Source organism: Rhinatrema bivittatum, chromosome 2 (genome assembly GCF_901001135.1).
Source record: "Rhinatrema bivittatum chromosome 2, aRhiBiv1.1, whole genome shotgun sequence".
In the NCBI taxonomy this organism is placed as follows: domain Eukaryota; kingdom Metazoa; phylum Chordata; class Amphibia; order Gymnophiona; family Rhinatrematidae; genus Rhinatrema; species Rhinatrema bivittatum.
Genome location: NC_042616.1, coordinates 106,031,212 through 106,049,383, shown reverse-complemented (window position 1 = coordinate 106,049,383; position 18,172 = coordinate 106,031,212). Strand labels below are relative to the sequence as shown.

The window sequence follows — 18,172 nt, the reverse complement described above, 5'->3', positions numbered from 1 at the left end:
CACCCTTTCTCAATCCTGTGTTTTTCTCTTCCTCCAAAACTTTATCTCCCTCTCTGCATAACCTATTTCTCTTTCCCTTCTATATCTTTCCCTTTCCCAATCCACCACCTTGTCAATGCTTCTCTCCCAACATCCCCTACCCTATAACACTCTTATATCGTTCCCTACACTCACCCTCTGCAGTTTTTTCTTATTTTTCTTCCCTCCACCACATACATCTGTCCCTTCATTTCTTCTTCCATAAACTTCTTCTTCCTGCTTTCTCTTTGCCCCTCTCTCCACAATCTTTTTCCATCTTTTTGCCTCCTATGTGTACCCATTCCCCATCTTCCTCCCTCCCTGTCTCTTCCTCTTTCTTTCCTTCTCTCCAAATCCCATACTATTGGCTTTATACATGATGCAGGAGCTCATTAGTCTGTGCTACCTGCTCTCTTCCACTTGGAGCCATGGGCAGAACTCCAGGTCCCACAATAGTGATTCCTCACTCTCAGTGAAGTGAGGAGCTCATTCTCCGGTATCAGCTCCTTATTGCCAGAATACAGGTAGATTTCTCAATTCTTTGTTGGCTGTTCTTATTCTGTGCTGGGGCACAGGGAGGAGATCCTTCAGTTTAAACCTTGGGTCCTCTTCCTTCAGTGCCAATTTACTGGAAGGATGATCTGAATTACTCTGAACAATGTAAATTTAAGGAAAGTGCTCTATTCATGAGAGGAAAGAACACTGGTAGTAAATTGTATAGCAACTATTGCTATGAAAATCCAATATTACATCACAAAAATAGCCCTGCATGTCTCTTAGCATGTTAGAAATGAAAAGTAATAGTATTAATCTGATAGATATGCTGTCCCATACAGGAAAAGTCACAAACTTCTTATGATGTATTTATTTATTTATTTAGTAATGCTGTGAGGATTATCAGAAATTTTAAAAAGACTGTGGGAGCTGACACTGTCAAATACAAGAACTTTGAACTGATAATGCAAGCCATGTACTTCTGGTGACGGAAAGGAACTGGAATATAGAAAGAAGACTATGATCTAAAGAACAAAGTTTAGTCTCAAATTATGATGCATAGAGCTTCCTTTTCTAAGCATATATATCTAAAACAGGATGAGAGTCTCCATTTCTTGTTGACATATTATTTTATGGCCCAATATTGTTCTTGATGAGGAACTGCTATAATTTCCTATGTTCACATGTTTATTTTATTTTTTGCAGGACAGCTGTAAATTCTGCAGGATATGAAGAAATATTTTGGAATTTCTTGTCATTCTATTAGGTATTTTGATTAAATAATGGCTAGAATTCCAGTATTTCTTAGGTTTTCTGTGTATATGTGAACAAAGTTTTATAGGCTTTATCTTGGGCTCTGGTGACAACACTGGTGCTGCTTTTGGGCTCTTCTTCCTTGAGAGAAATATTTGGATCTAAAACTGATTCTGGGAAATGTTTTTCTTCTAGATGAGAACAATCCTCAAATGTGGCTAAAGGCTTGTTTAGCTCCATAAATCTTGATCTGAGGCCAGGATGAGGAAAATTTTTGGCCTGAAGAAAGCAAGCTCTTTTATGAATATAAGAATTTCCCTGATGGGTCAGAGAAAGGGCCCATTCAACCCAGCATCCTTTCTCCAACAGTGGCCAATCTGGGTCTCTAGAACGACCTGGATCCTAGAGTCGATATATATCTTGCTGCTTACTCCCAGGGATAAGTGGTGGTCTTCCCCTAGTCTACCTGGTTAATTGTTTATGGACTTTTCTTCTAACATATTCCAGTTTATGTGCTGAATTACAAAATACTTTCTTCAATTTGTTTTGAATCTGCTACCAGTTAGTTTCATGGAGTGTCCCCTAGTCCATTTACTCTCTGAAAAAGTAAATAACCATTCCCTGTTTATCTGTTTCACCTCACTCATGATTACATAAACCTATATTAAATTGCCTCCCAGTTGCTTCAAGCTGAGCAGCCCTAACCTGATTAGCCTTTCTTCTTAAGAAGCCATTTCATCCTCTCTTATCATTTTTGCTGCAGGTCTCTGTACCTTTTATAGTTCTTTACTAGATTCTTTAAATTTTAACTAGCAAAGAACCAAATACTTGTTCTCCTTCAGATGGAATTCTAAGCTAATGAGCAATTGCTATGAAATGTGCTGACCAATTTTTTAACCATAAACATCTTCTTTCAGTTATAGCACAAGCCATGGCATTTGATTTTGGCAGGTATCAAAACTGGAGGAAGTAGGCTTCTCTTCTTCCCCCTAATGAAGGGGGATTGGGCAACACAGCCCAAGGCCTTGGCGAAAATCAGGCCACACAGCCCATTAGTTTGATGTATTGCAAGGGTGAGAGGTTATTTATTTATTTATTTAATATAACCGTTTCACCAATGCATAATTGAACGAAGCGGTTTACAATAATTTCACAGAAATAAAAAATAATGGAAATAAAAATAGAGAAAGAAATGAAAGAAAATAAATTAAAATAATAAAAATAAATAAAAATTATAATAGAATAAAAATACAATTAACGTCATGATCAATAATAACAAAAATATACTATAATAGAATCAATATCTTTAACCACTATCTTACAAATAAGAAATAGAGGAAAAACAAATAAAATTAAACATAATAATCTTTCATACATAGAAAGATCCAAAAATTAGGCAGTTTCTAAGTTACCAAATGCTTCTTTAAAAAAGTAGGTTTTTAGGGCTGTTTTGAATTCTTTCCTATTGTGTATTTGTCTTAGGAAGTCCGTTAAAGCATTCCACATAATAGGTCCGGCAAAGGAAAAGGCCCTTTGTCTTGTGACGTTTAAAGCTGCCTTTTTTACTGCAGGGACTTCCAACAAAATTTTTTCCGCCGATCTAAGATCTCTTGAGGGTTTGTACATTCTTAGTTCAGAACAGAGCCAGACAGTATTGATATTATTTAGTAACGAACGAATAAGTGTGAGAATTTTATATTTTATTCAATATTTAATGGGTAGCCAATGTAATCTCTGGAGAACAGGAGAAATGTATTGTCTCATGGGTGCTGCTGTAAGAAGTCTAGCTGCTGAGTTCTGAATTAACTGGAGGGGCCTAATAGCAGTTTCAGGCAAACCTAAATATAATCCATTACAATAATCTATACGAGAGAAGATCAAGGCTTGCAAAACTGATCTAAAATCATTGAAGAACAATAAAGGTCGTAACTGTTTTAACATGTGCAATTTGAAAAATGAATTTTTTACAACCTTAGAAATATGCTGTGAAAGCGATAAATTTGAGTCTATCCATACACCCAAATTATGCGCAACTTTTGTGACATGAATGACATCTTTTCCTAGAGTGATGTTTTCTGGAGGAGCGTTATTAGAGTTAGATATAAAACTTAGAAACAAAATTTCTGTTTTTTCTTATTAAGCTCAAATGATTATGGGCCATCCATTGTTCAATAGTGTTCATATATAGTTGAATCATGGATAACGTTTCTGACCAGGAAGACTTATACGGTATAAAGTTCAGTCTTCTTGGGGGAGGGTAAAGGATGAAATCTCCCCTCATTAACTGAGCCTTTAACCTTGGTCTGTTTATTGTAGAGATCTGTAACATGCACATGCTAACATTTTTTTGTGCTAGATGAATACTAATAACATTGATGCTATTACTGTGGAAACTTACAATATCTCATATTAAGACATTTTACCAAGCACATTTAATTTTTGGCATATGCATACTAAAAAAAATTTGAGGTTTAGTGTACAGATCCCTTAGTGGTTTATTTTTACGTTTATCAGGGAGGCTTATGGTAGCATGTTTCTCATTCCCAATAAGATCAATGAAACACAGGCACCAAGTACTATAGTAGTACTTGGTGCCTGTGCCTGTATAAGAAAGCTTGTGATATCTGGTCACTAAAATTGTTGATCTCCAGGTCTTGAAGGGCACAGTACAAACCATGGTGCAGATGGGTCGTGAATACCTTAGAAGTGTACATTTTTACTTTGCTCACTATTAAAATTTAAGTTGTATATCTATGTTTATACTAAAGCACAACTCTGAAACAAGCAATCATAGAGCAAAGTTAGGAGCAATCAGAACATAAATGACTATATGAAAGCTAGGCAGCACTAATATAAACATAATAGAATTAGCGAACTATGATAACCAGATGCTACAATAACTGCACATTTCCCCTACAAATAAGTATGGTGAGGGAGGACAGTGAGAGGGAATTGAGTTTTGAGTATCTGGACAAGGGTTATGCTTAGACATTTTAGAAAAGGAAAAACAGCAGCTACTGAGAGCTGGGAAGGCTGTCCAATGGGAAAAAGGGATAGGTGGCATATGCCCTATTGTTGAGTACTAAATTTAATAAGCTTTGATATAGTTTTGTAAATGTGTTTGCATGGATTGTGACAGCAGCTTAATGATTCAAATAAGGGACCACGGGGCATGTGTAATAACGAAAGGACGCTACCCAGTCCAGCTGATTTTTTAACTATTTAATCCACAGAGCTCCTCTAACAACTATATTTCTATAATATAAAAACAATAAAACCTTTAAAAATAAGGTGGAGAAATGGAAATGAGAACAACTTATCCCTTGAATATTTATCTATCCCAGAAAATGATCAAAAGCAGGCATATACAGATAGGGGTGGGGGTAGAGGAGGATGGGGACAGAGAAAAGGATGTTTCAGCTTTAGTGGACTAACAATGCATTTATGACTAGCTTTTGAGAAATGAATTCCTGTCAACAGGTCAGAACATGAAGGAAGTTCAGCTTACAAGAGTAGGTCACAAATGTGTTAAGTTTTGAAGGAAATGGGATAAAGACAACAAGAATATCAAATTAAAAATGAGTTTATTATTGCCCTCCTCTTCTATGGAGTCAGTTCCCAGACCTCTACTACAGGTTCTAAATATAGCATTGCTGTTAATTATCCTTTTCCAACTTGTTCTCTCTCTAAAGTCTTTTAAACAGCAGTGATCAGACTTTCTAATTGTCCATTGTCAAGCATCTCTTTTCTCAGTAAAGGTTGCTAGCAAAAGCAACCTTTAAAACTCTTTAAGATCAGGACTAAATATATTCTTGACCATGCTCACTTACACTTCTGCAAAAGACAAACATAATTATTACATTTTTCTAAACATATTTTTGTCAATAGAATTCTAACATCCTAATACTTTTAATGAAAAATAAAACACACCCATGTTTTTAAACTATTAATGCCAATTCAAGCATGTATCTCTGTTACCATGTGTTTAAATTATTCTATGTATATTTCTTCACATTAAAGGATGGTGGATGCCCATTGGTACTGTTCTGAAAATTAACTGAATCTGTTTTAAACTAAAATTGGATAATCTAAAGGCTTTGACTTAGCCAAGTTTTAGAAATGTGTATAGGGAGAAGATGAGGCTTGAAGTAGAATTCATGGCATATTCTTTTTCCCATGTAGCTAAATTGTTTATCTGTGACAAGTGTTCACCCGTAGACCAAAAGATAAATCAGATACATAAATGTGTGATGTCATTAACAAAGCAGAGATGGAAAGCTCTCTCAGAGCTCAGAAAAATTGTTCTGAGCATGGATAGAACTTCTTGCACAGCTGTGTGAGTCTCCTCAGTCTCAATAGCAAGCTAAGCTGATTGATCCTGCTGTCTACAGAAAACACCTATTCCAGGTAAGCACCTTAGCTTTCTTCATTGACAAGCAGGATAATATCAGCCACGCAAGGTGGGACTCCCAAACCGAGGATGAAATGTAATTAGTTTATTTTGCATGTCTATAGTGGATCATTGTAACTAGTCTATACTGCAGGGATACAGCAGTTACACTTGAAGGAATTAAATAAGCCTTGAAAAGCTGCCTTTTTAAAGCTGCTGTCCTGATGGAAAGCAGTTTCTCAATGAGAAAAAAAACAGCAACAAACAGTGAAGCTATATAGAGGAAACCACCGAGCAGCTTTTTACAAATATCCTAAAGAAGTTACTGAGCCCTAACCTGATGGGCTTTTACTTTGAAGATGTAGTTCTGTTTCATTGCAGCAGTAAGTAATGCACAGCCTACATGAACCCTGGCTTTTACCTTCATTTTCTCTCACCTAAGGATCCTCTGTGCTTATCACATTTTCTTGAATTCCATTATGGTGAGACGGACAGTGAAATGCTAAGAGAAATTAGGGAAGCTAACCAAATTGATAGTGCAGTAATAATGGGAGATTTCAATTACCTTCTAACAATCACGTTGTATCAAAGATGTATAGTCTTTAGTAGCAATGTAAATATTCTTATGCTTCTAGTAAACTTTTTATCACAAGTTTCATGATACTTTAGGATCTTCATACACACCCGCGGTTTGGCAAGTATACCACTTGTGCTTTCACTGCTACAGGTCTTTCTAAGAAGTAAGATGGGAGAATTAGAATGTATAGCAGTGAATGATGACATAGACTTAATTGGCATCTCAGAGTCATGGTAGAAGGAGGACAACCAATGGGACGTGCTATACCGGGATACAAATTATATCGCAATGACAGAAAGGAGCACCCGGGAGGCAGTGTGGTGCTTTATGTCCGGGATGGCAGAGAGTCCAACAGGATAAACATCCTGCACGAGACTAAATGCACAATTGAATCTTATGGGTAGAAATCCCTTGTGTGTCGGGGAAGACTATAATGATAGGAGTATACTACCGTCAAGATGGTGAGACTGACAGTGAAATGCTAAGAGAAATTAGGAAAGCTAACCAAATTGGTAGTGCGGTAATAATGGGAGACTTCAATTACCCCAATATTGACTGGGTAAATGTATCATCGGGACACGCTAGAGAGATAAAGTTCCTGGATGGAATAAATGATAGCTTTCTGGAGCAATTGGTTCAGGAACCGACAAGAGAGGGAGCAATTTTAGATCTAATTCTCGGTGGAGAACAGGATTTGGTGAGAGAGGTATTGGTGGTGGGGCTGCTTGGCAATAGTGATCATAATATGATCAAATTTGATTTAATGACGAAGGGGGAGTAAGCAAATCCACGGCTCTCGTGCTAAACTTTCAAAAGGGAAACTTTGATAAAATGAGAAAAATAGTTAAAAAACTGAAAGGAGCAGCTACAAAAGTAAAAAGTGTGCAAGAGGTGTGGTCATTGTTAAAAAATACCATCCTAGAAGCACAATACAGATGTATTCCACACATTAAGAAAGGTGGAAAGAAGGCAAAACGATTACCGGCATGGTTAAAAGGGGAGGTGAAAGAAGCTATTTTAGCCAAAAGATCTTCATTCAAAAATTGCAAGAAGGATCCAACAGAATAAATGTTGGCAAGTTAAATGTAAGACATTGATGACAGGCTAAGAGAGAATTTGAAAAGAAGTTGGCCGTAGAGGCAAAAACTCACAGTAAAAACTTTTAAAAATATATCCGAAGCAGAAAGCCTGTGAGGGAGTCAGTTGGACCGTTAGATGATCGAGGGGTTAAAGGGGCATTTAGAGACGATAAGGCCATCGCGGAAAGATTAAATGATTTCTTTTCTTAGGTGTTTACTGAAGAGGATGTTGGGGAGGTACCCGTACAGGAGAAGGTTTTCATGGGTAATGATTCAGATGGACTGAACCAAATCACGGTGAACCTAGAAGATGTGGTAGACCTGATTGACAAACTGAATAGTAGTAAATCACCTGGACCGGATGGTATACACCCCAGAGTTCTGAAGGAACTAAAAAATGAAATTTCAAACCTATTAGTAAAAATTTGTAACCTGTCATTAAAATCATCCATTGTACCCGAAGACTGGAGGATAGTTAATGTAACCCCCATATTTAAAAAGGGCTCCAGGGGCGATCCGGGAAACTACAGACCAGTTAGCCTGACTTCAGTGCAGGAAAAATAGTGGAAAGTATTCTAAACATCAAAATCACAGAACATATAGAAAGACATGGTTTAATGGAACAAAGTCAGCATGGCTTTACCCAAGGCAAGTCTTGCCTCACAATTCTGCTTCACTTTTTTGAAGGAGTTAATAAACATGTGGATAAAGGTGAACCTGTAGATGTAGTGTACTTGAATTTTCAGAAGGCATTTGACAAAGTTCCTCATGAGAGGCTTCTAGGAAAAATAAAAAAAGTCATGGGATAGGTAGCGATGTCCTTTCGTGGATTACAAACTGGCTAAAAGACAGGAAACAGAGTAGGATTAAATGGACAATTTTCTCAGTGGAAGGGTATGGGCAGTGGAATGCCTCAGGGATCTGTATTGGGACCCTTACTTTTCAATATATTTATAAATGATCTGGAAAGAAACACGACAAATGAGGTAATCATATTTGCAGATGATACAAAATTGTTCAGAGTAGTTAAATCACAAGCAGATTGTGATAAATTGCAGGAAGACCTTGTGAGGCTGGAAAACTGGGCATCAAAATGGCAGATGAAATGTAATGTGGACAAGAGCAAGGTGATGCATATAGGGAAAAATAACCCATGCTATAGTTACACAGTTAGGTTCTATATTATGTGCTACTACCCAAGAAAGAAATCTAGGCATCATAGTGGATAACACATTGAAATCGTCGGTTCAGTGTGCTGCGGCAGTCAAAAAAGCAAATAATGTTGGGAATTCTTAGAAAGGGAATGGTGAAAAAAACGGAAAATGTCATAATGCCTCTGTATCTCGCTCCATGGTGAGACCGCACCTTGAATACTGTGTACAATTCTGGTCGCCGCATCTCAAAAAAGATATAATTGTGATAGAGAAGGGTGACCAAAATGATAAAGGGAATGGAACAGCTCCCCTATGAGGAAAGACTAAAGAGGTTAGGACTTTTCAGCTTGGAGAAGAGACGGCTGAGAGGGGGATATGATAGAGGTCTTTAAGATCATGAGAGGTATTGAATGAGTAGATGTGACTCAGTTATTTACACTTTCGAATAATAGAAGGACTAGGGGGCATTCCATGAAGTTAGCATGTGGCACATTTAAAACTAATCGGAGAAAGCTCTTTTTCACTCAACACAATTAAACTCTGGAATTTGTTGCCACAAGATGTGGTTAGTGCAGTTAATATAGCTGTGTTTAAAAAAGGATTGGTTAAGTTCTTGGAGGAGAAGTCCATTACCTGCTATTAATTAAGTTGACTTAGATAATAACCACTGCTATTACTAGCAACGGTAACATGGGATAGATTTAGTTTTTGGGTACTTGCCAGGTTCTTATGGCCTGGATTGGCCACTGTTGGAAACAGGATGCTGGGCTTGATAGACCCTTGGTCTGACCCAGTATGGCATGTTCTTATGTTTTTAACATGAAATTCCCTCCTTTTTGTTTTTTCAATTTTTCTTTTGATTTTATGACTATTTTGTAAAAATTATGAAATTAAGTACTTCCCTTCACTTGCGCAACCGCGCTTCAGAGTCCAGAGTCCAAAAGTCAGACGTGTCCACGTTTCGAGAACCGCTGCCTCAGGGACCCCTTGATATAACTTTCAGCACACTGTTGTGATAAATCTCCGGATACTCCTTAACGGAAAGTCTTCTGACATTCATCAATTTACTATTTTAATAGAGGTCCATCTCATCTTTATTACAGACCTTACCACCATTTTGTTCTTTCGGCGACCAGATCCCTGTACCATTTTTACGTTGTTTCACTGCAAGGTACTGTTCCTATATTAGTTTTATTTTCTGTCCTTTTTCAGCCTTTTCTCCGGTTCATAGTAGATCTTCGTTGTTTTTCTCCTCTTGCTCCATTCTCCCCATCCCTGTTTTTTGTGTGTTCCTTCAGTTATATGTAAACTGATAGAGGTTAGGACTATTCAGCTTTGAGAAGAGACGGCTGAGGGGGGGATATAATAGAGGTGTTTAAAATCATAAAAGGTCTAGAACGGGTAAAAGTGAATCGGTTATTTACTCTTTTAGATAACAGAAGGACTAGGGGGCACTCTATGAAGTTAGCATGTAACATATTTAAAATTATCTGAGAAATTTCTTCTTCACTCAATGCACAATTAAACTCTGGCATTTGTTGCCAGGGGATGTGGTTAGTGCAGTTAGTGTAGCTGGGTTTAAAAAAGGTTTGGATAAGTTCTTGGAGGAGAAGTCCATTACCTGCTGTTAATTAAGTTGACTTAGAGAATAGCCACTGCTATTACTAGCATCAGTAGCGTGGGATATACTTAGTTTTTGGGTACTTGCCAGGTACTTGTAGTCTCCATTGGCCACTGTTGGAAACTGCTGGGCTTGATGGACCCTTGGTCTGACCCAGTATGGCAATTTCTTATGTTCTTATGGACTTACTGCCATACATAGGTTTTACACTATTTTGCTTCATAGTTAGCAGCTGAATGTTTACAGGTTTGAGTATTACAACAGCTTTTAAAATTGAGAAGAATTCTTTACTCTGAAGTGGCATTTTTCACTCTTTCCAAATATTTTAGTCATTCACACGTCTAAGAAAAAAACAAGAAAATATTCTGTGGTCTTGGTTAATATTAAACAATCTGTTCCCGCTCTGGCTCTTACCAGCCTGGAATCATTAAAATTCTCAAACACACACACTTAAAAAAATCCCAATCTACCTACACTTCCCTCACTGTCTTTTAACAATATTTTATGGCCGATGAACAGCTTCTGGATAAGAGAATAGCTGCACTGTCTCACTGACTGGAATTCTCAACTGTCACACACAAGGAATTCCTTATACTGGTGCTGATGTAAGCTTAATGAATCCCTGGGGATTCTTTGAGGAGAATTTTGTCCTATTTCCATCAATCTGGTACACCCCCTTCTTTATATGATGTTATGGAAAATAGTTTTTAGGAATTTTTGAGCCTTTTTATAACTTCTAACCAGGTCCAGATTCTTTGGCTAGCTGGGGATGCACACATACTCTTCCATCTGTCATCTCACTGTAGTTTCCTATCTTTTTTTCATAAAATGTTGGAAGAGTCTAATTTGCATAGATGCTGACTGCATTCCAGGACAGCCTTACTCTTAAATGGAATCTGCAGCTTCAAAAACCTGTACTGAATCTGAGGTGATATATAACTGGGGTCCAATTTTTATATAAAAATTTGACTCTGGAAACAATTTTATTTCGCAAATTGACATTTTAAGCCAAGTGAGTGATCTACAGCTTTCTCAGGTCATATACCATAATTTGGGGTGAAAGTAAATTTTCAGAACCCCAGAATAAAAATTAAAATATTTCCCACATTTTTTTTTCAAACTATCCATCCCTTCAGGGGTTTCTCCACTCTCTCTCTCACATGGTTTAACAGAGGAAATTACTTTTAGCTCTCCTTTCCCCCTTGTTGTGGACATTTTTACTTTGAGCCCATTTAAAAGGTTTCTAAACCCATTCAAAGTCACCTTGGGGATAGCACCGATGTCCTCCCTTAATCACCTCTGCCCATCAACTTGACTTTGGGATTTTTTTAAAGGGGTATTACACTCGTTTTTATTAGGGGCCATCAAAATGATATTCAGGGCCCTAAAGCACACAGAGAGCTCCCCAGACATGCCCAGGGTCTTATTTACAGGTTGTTGACTTTTTAGGGAGTTTGGGGCATTTCTTTGGCTCAGGTCAGACAAATTCCAATGAAGGCTTTCAAACTGAGGTTGGGGCTCAGGCAAAGTCCCCCCCCCCTTGAATCACTATTTTTGAATATCACCATTTATTTTTTATTTTATTTTAAATTCACCTCCGAGTCAGTGCAAAACCAGAAGTGACTTTCTGGGTCACCCAGTTCACGGTCTTGCTCTGCTCCGCACCCAGGACCTTCCCTAGAGTCCCTGATGCACGTCTTTGCCTCCTTAGGGCAGTGGCAGCAACCCCAGTGCTGCTGCTGCTCAAAACAGCTGATTCTGGGACTTTTTTTCTTTACTCAGCCTTGTTTTATCATGTCTCCAAGTCCCGCCTTCCTGCCACACTCAGCTAGCTTGGGACAGGAAACCCTTGTTGCCGGCTCTTGATACAGCCATGATAATCGTAGCTGCCTTAGAACGTCTGATGCTTGCTTCTCCTGCACCCTGGGGCTAAAAATAACTGCTGTCTGAGCTTACTGCGATTGTAGGCATATCTCCCTCCTCCTTTCCCAGGTCAGCTTTTCACTGCCGCTGACCCCGGGGGAACAAAGCATGGTCTGCCCTCCTCCTGCACGCAGCAATGATGCTGACAGTGCATGCCAGGGCCACAACAGCCTCAAACAGCCAGTTCAGCCCTCCAAAGACCAGGTACATATATTTTATATTTGTGCTCCCTGGTATGTTCTTTTAATTAAAATAAAAAAAATGGCTAAGTAGTGCTGAATATCAACCTCTTTATGGATGTAATTCGCTCTGAAGTGATGAAAAGCAGAATATAAATCGAATCAAATATAAAAAATAAAACATGATTTTGAATGTGAAGACATATGGGGACTTGGCTTCTATTTCAGGGAGGATAGAAGGGACCATTGTCAATAAGCCTGAGAACTCCCATTTCAGTCCATCTTCTTATAGGTTCTGCCTTAACAGCTATTCTACTCACTTCAGGCATTTTGTTCTCACATTCACAATTTAACAACCCCCTTCCCTCACATCATTTTCCTCTTTCCATCACTAGCAGTGAAATTATCCATCTAAGAACAAAGATTCGCTTTTTAAGTAATCATCCTCGCCTAATATCATCCTTAACTCATAATTGTAAACCGGGTGCGCAGAATGAATTGTTATGAAACATGAGATAAAACAAAGGTTAAAACCTTGATAGTGTTATTGTTCACAAGTTTGACACTTGCACTAATTCAACAATTTTTTGGTGTGGTAGTGTATCCTAAAACATAGCCCGTAAAGCAAGGATTATGTGTTTCTGTCAGACACAGAACATAAGCATGAAGGAAGCTTATTTTACAAATAGTATAATTGCCATGCCTATTACCAATTTTTGTTACAAAATTTGTAAGTCACCAACTTGTCTAACACACTTCAATCATCGATATCTTCAATTACAAGATTTTACAGTTTAGAGGCCCCGCTCTCAGGCTTTGCACAACTTAGTAATTTCATTGTGTGTCCCTTAGTCTTTGTACTTTTTGAAAGAATAAACAACTGATTCATGTTACGCATTCCACTCCATTCATTATTTTATAGACCTCTCTCGTATCTCCAAGCTGAAGAGTCCTAACCTTTTTAGCCTTTCCACACAGATCACCCTTCTTTGTACCTTTTCTAATTTTATTATATCTTTTTTGAGGTGTGGTGATCACATAATAGTCAAGGTGTGGTTGCACCATGGAGCAATACAGAGGCATTAGGGTAATCTCTGTTTTATTCTCTATTCCTTTCTTAATAATTTTTAGTATCCTATTTGCTTTCTTGGCTGCTGCTGCATACTGAGTAGAAAATCTCAACATATCAACGATGACGCCTAGATCCTTTTCCATAATGGTGACTTCTAATGCTTGGCCAAAGGTGCTATCCTTATGAGAATCTTCCTTAAGACAGTAATATTTAACTAAGGTATGGGCAGAGGACCATGTGTAGATGCCTCGCAGATTTCTTGACTGGAAGCTGAGTGAAGATACATTAGGGAAGTCAAAGTTGATTGTAGCTGGTGCATATTTACTTTGCTACGAAGTTAATGATCAGACTTAACATAGCAATAGGAAATGCAGTATGATATCCAGGCAGAGAGCATTTATTTCATAACTGGTAATACCTGGTTATATGGGCTGTAAAAGACAAAATAGAATTTTCTATAAGTTTTAGATCTTTCCAAATAGGAATACTAAATCTCTTCTGCAGTCCAAGGTACTCACATTTGTTAGAATGAGGTTTTGGAAAGAAGCTAGCAAAACTCTAGACTGATTCAGATGAAACTAAGAAACTACCTTAGGTAAAATCTCAAGATAGAACTACCCTGTTGTGTAAAGGGTGTATGTATCACTGAGGCCTGGAGTTTGCTAACGCTACACGCAGAAGTAACTGATATTAAAAATACCTTCCAAGAAAGAAACCGGAGATCCACGGATACTTAGAGTTCAGAGGGAGGTTTCATTAGTTGAGAAAGTACTATATTTAGATCCCACTAGGTGGTTTTCTTATGGGTAGATAAATATGAATCCTGGTACTATTGGATGTTAAACTGGAAGATCTTTTAAATGTTGTTGATATGCTGCAGTAGCACTCAAGGGAAATCTGATGGAATTAGTCTTCAATACTTATCGCAAAAGGGCAGAAATCGAGCAACTGAATGGATCTTTCTTCTGTAACATATCCTGTTTAAAATTGTAGGAACATCTGGTGGAAGGCTGTCTTGCTGGGAGAATCACTTTCTTTACTACCAAGAGTAAGGCATAGTTTGCAATACTCTTCTTTTAATTTCCAAACTGTGAGTGCCAGGGATGGAAGTTTAGGGTGAATAAGTGTTGTGTTGACTCAAGTGATTTAGGAATATTCACAGACATACTAGTTGAGTAATGGCTAGGTATGAAGTCATGAAAACCAAATCTGTCATTGCCAAGAAGGGAGCTATTACAGTCATGCTCTCCTTTTCTCTTCTTCATTTAAAGAGTTTCTTGGATTTGAGCAATATTTGTGGAAACATACATTAGTCTTCGATTCCACGAAATGCAGAATTCACCTGATGAGAGATACTCAGATATTGGTCTTTTCAAGCAATAAGGAGGAAGCTTGTGGTTGAACAACACTGCAAAGAGGTCCACTTGTAAAGTTCCCCAGAATCAAAAGAGAAACTGTGCTGTGCTTGACTGGAGCCATCATTTGAGGGGTTGTAGATGACATTTCAGGGAATCTACAAAGACATTGTCTTTGCCTGGGAGGTGCATAGCATTGAGAAATATATTTTTGGGAATTGCTCAATTTTATAACTTGCACGCTTCCTTGCAAAGGTTTGAAGATCTTATTTTTTCCTGTTTATGCAATACATTGCTACTTGATTATCTGTTTGGACTTAAATCACTATTCCCTTCAGCCATGGTTCTAATGCTAAAAGCTTTGAAAATGGCTCTCCACTGCAGACATTTTATGTGTGCTCCAAGTTCCTTGAGAGCAGTTCTGCGATATGTTCCCTAACCTTGATTGGAGGCATCCATACTCAGTAGCTGCTGAATTTATGGAGGATGAAAGGGTCAATCATAAAAAAGATTAGCAGGCTGGGTCCACCATTTCAATAAATAAGCAAGAAGTCTAGATAGGAGGATTCTATAGTCACTGGCTATGAATGTTGGTTCTATCGGAGGACATCATGTGACCTGTAGCTGCCATCATGCCTAACATTTCCATGAAAGCTCTGGCTGAAAATTCTGATGGACAGGGAGCAAACTATGCAAGTTAATTTGCAAACGCTTTGAGTTTCGAATTAAGCACAAGACATTGTGTATGATTCATAAGATCATATATGGAGAAAATTCTGACTGGCTGAACTCAACCATTAAACTTCATACGCCCCAGCGAGAACTAAGATCAGCAAAATAAGGGCTTATTATCAGTGCCCACAGTAAAATCGGCACATCTCAGTGAAGTGAGAGACAGAGCAATTTTGGTCACGGGACCAAAATTGTGGAATATTTTGCCTTTTCATCTCAGAGTACAGGACAATTTGAAAAAATTTAAGAAAGATCTAAAAACATGGTGTTTCCAGCAGGCTTTCGGAATTGAACCTAAAGAATGTTAGCTAACACAGTAATTACTTGAGGAGTCTTATTTTCTTAACTTTTTCTTTTAATGAGTAGTTTTTAACTATCCTAGTTTTATTTGAAATTTTATGTATTTATATCTGTTTCCAACTGTTTTTATATATTATCATGTAAACCGTATAGATAGAATTTTGTATTCTGTGACACGGTATATAAAGTTGCATAAATAAATAAATAAATGGAAGCAGCATCTTTCCCTTTGGTGTGTCTAAATGTTCCTACGAATTCCAAATGTGTCAGTTAGAGAATGGACTTCTGGAAGTTGACAATGAATCCCAAGGGAAGGAGCATGTGAAGAGTGTAAGAAGTTGTCAGGTTGGCTTCCTTATAGGAAACTCATAGTCTTACTTCTTTGGAATAAGGAATATTTCAAGTAAAATCCCTGGTCTTTTTCCATCATTGGGATTGGCTTTTCATGCTGGCTGCCAATAATGGGGCTAGTTCCTATTGCAGGACAGAATTAGGGACTAGTGGAGTGAGGGGAAAAAAAAGACATTGAACGTTAAGGTGATAGCCTTTATGGATTATCCTGAGTACCCATCGTCTGTAGTAATAAGACACCACTGGCGATGGAAAAAATGGAAGCCTTCCTCTCACTGGAAGGGATTTGAGGAGGGTACAGAGAATGTTCTATAATCAAAAACTGGGCCTTAATTTTTGAATAGCCTGATTAGCAGATTTTGCTTGGGTGATAAGTGGTGCTTCAGGTTTGCGATAAGTTGTTGCAAGTGGTGTTGCAGGTTTGCGTTAAGTATTTCCAATGGGCAGGGTGTTCCTCAGAAGTGCCTGCACACAATGTTTGGATGGTTGAGCAATGATCTTTTATAAGGTCAATCATTTCCTTATCTTTGTTTCCAAATAAACTGTCAGCCAATTTGTCATGTGTCTCTTCTCTTGGCCCAGAGGCTTTCAGCCAAGTCAGTCTTCTAGCTACTATAGCTATGGCAGAAGACCTTGAGGCTGTGTTGAAACATCATTTGAGGATCTTACGAGTTACTTGGCACATTCATCTGTTTGTTCAAAGAAGCACAAACAGATCTTGAATGTCCATAGGTTCGTGGGAAATGGCTTTTTTTTTGTTTTTGAAGTTTAATATAGAGATACTGGAACATTTGAAACTAATGAGCTGAAATTCTGCTCTGCAATATTACTGACTGGAATATTTTCTTTCCTGTACTGCCAAGTAATTTGGTAACCTTACCAGAAAGAGTGATTACATGTGGTTTTGATATTTTTACCTTTTTAAAGGCAGATTCTACTACAATAGATTCATGAAGTAGTTGTATCTTGGTACGCCCTGGATAATGCTGAATTTTATATTTAAGTTCTAGATTCCTGGCATCTGGAAGAGTGGAGGAGGTCTGCCATACTTTAGATTGAAGTTCCTGAAGAGTTTTGTGGATTGGAATAGCATTAGCCTGAATATATTTTAAGATCCCAGAGAGGTCATCCTATAAATCTATTTCTTGATCTAATTTAAAGGGAATAACTTCTGCCATTTTCTTGAGAAAGACTAGGCAGGTCATGTCTTTTGGTAAGGTAGTACTTCTAGCTGGCTCTGGAAAAGGGTTGGAAGGCAATTCTATTGATTCCTCCATAGAATCGAAAAAAGAGTCAGAAAGCAGAATGGGGGTGGGTGGGGCTTATCTCTTGGGATGGAATGGAGAGATTTCTTGTGGTGTTCTTGATCTTCTGGAAAGGAAAAATAGAAGACTGGGCAGATAAGTTTCTCCAAAATGAGTTCCAATGGTGAAGGCAGTGGTGGAGTGGATGCAGTATTTCTCATATAATTATAGACAAACTCTTAACCGTAGTTTCTGCATGAATCGATGATATTCAGATGGTGGCAAAGAAGGCACCACTACAAAAATGTCTGATTCTGGTACCAAGATGGGGAGGAGTGGATTTTCCTGCAGGAGGCTTCAATATGCCATCTTTGCACCGAGAAGTTGTTAGTTTGGCTTTGAAAAGTTTTGACACTAGAATTTTCTGTTCAGCTTTAAAACTGTGACGCCATAAACTGATGGACTGTCAGCACAGTGACTTATGGGAATGCTTTGACGTCTTTGGCAAAAGAGGGATGATTTTTTTTTCTTGCACCAAGAACCTGAAGCCAAAGAGGCATGGCATCAGAGCAGAGGAAACTATTTTTATGGGTACTAGTCTCTCGCAGGGAGGATAAATGGAATTTGAGATTAACATCGCTGTACAAGATTGCTTTTGGGGAAAATTGTCCACAGGCCATGCACTTACATTATGGCAAGGACTCAAGCAGTGAAGACAGAAATCATATAAATTGAGGATTGACATCTTATGCTTGCATTTGATACAAAGTTTGGAGGGCTTCTTTTCTGACTTTGCAATAAGGAAAATAAAAATAAAGATAGTAGCACAAAATAAATGTAACTACTATTTTTCCTCCTCCCAAGGAGACTCACAAAAATGAAAATAAATACTTGAAAAAGAAAATAATTTGAATGAACAAAACTAGAAA

The 18,172-nt window shown here is 38.0% G+C and overlaps 1 protein-coding gene across 9 annotated transcripts in view; it reads right to left on the bottom strand.

Moving 5' to 3' along the window:
• The window catches only part of ZMYND11 (zinc finger MYND-type containing 11), a 315,745-nt gene that overhangs the window by 10,708 nt on the left and 286,865 nt on the right, over positions 1–18,172 (bottom strand). The window contains exon 16 of one of the 9 annotated variants that reach the window (XM_029588524.1): positions 4,834–5,100. The exons of the other annotated variants lie outside the window; for them this stretch is intronic. Coding sequence (XP_029444384.1) covers positions 5,089–5,100 — 12 coding nt within the window. The 3' untranslated portion in view covers positions 4,834–5,088. Of the gene's footprint in view, positions 1–4,833; positions 5,101–18,172 lie in introns of those variants that run through there. 9 annotated transcript variants of the gene reach the window in all.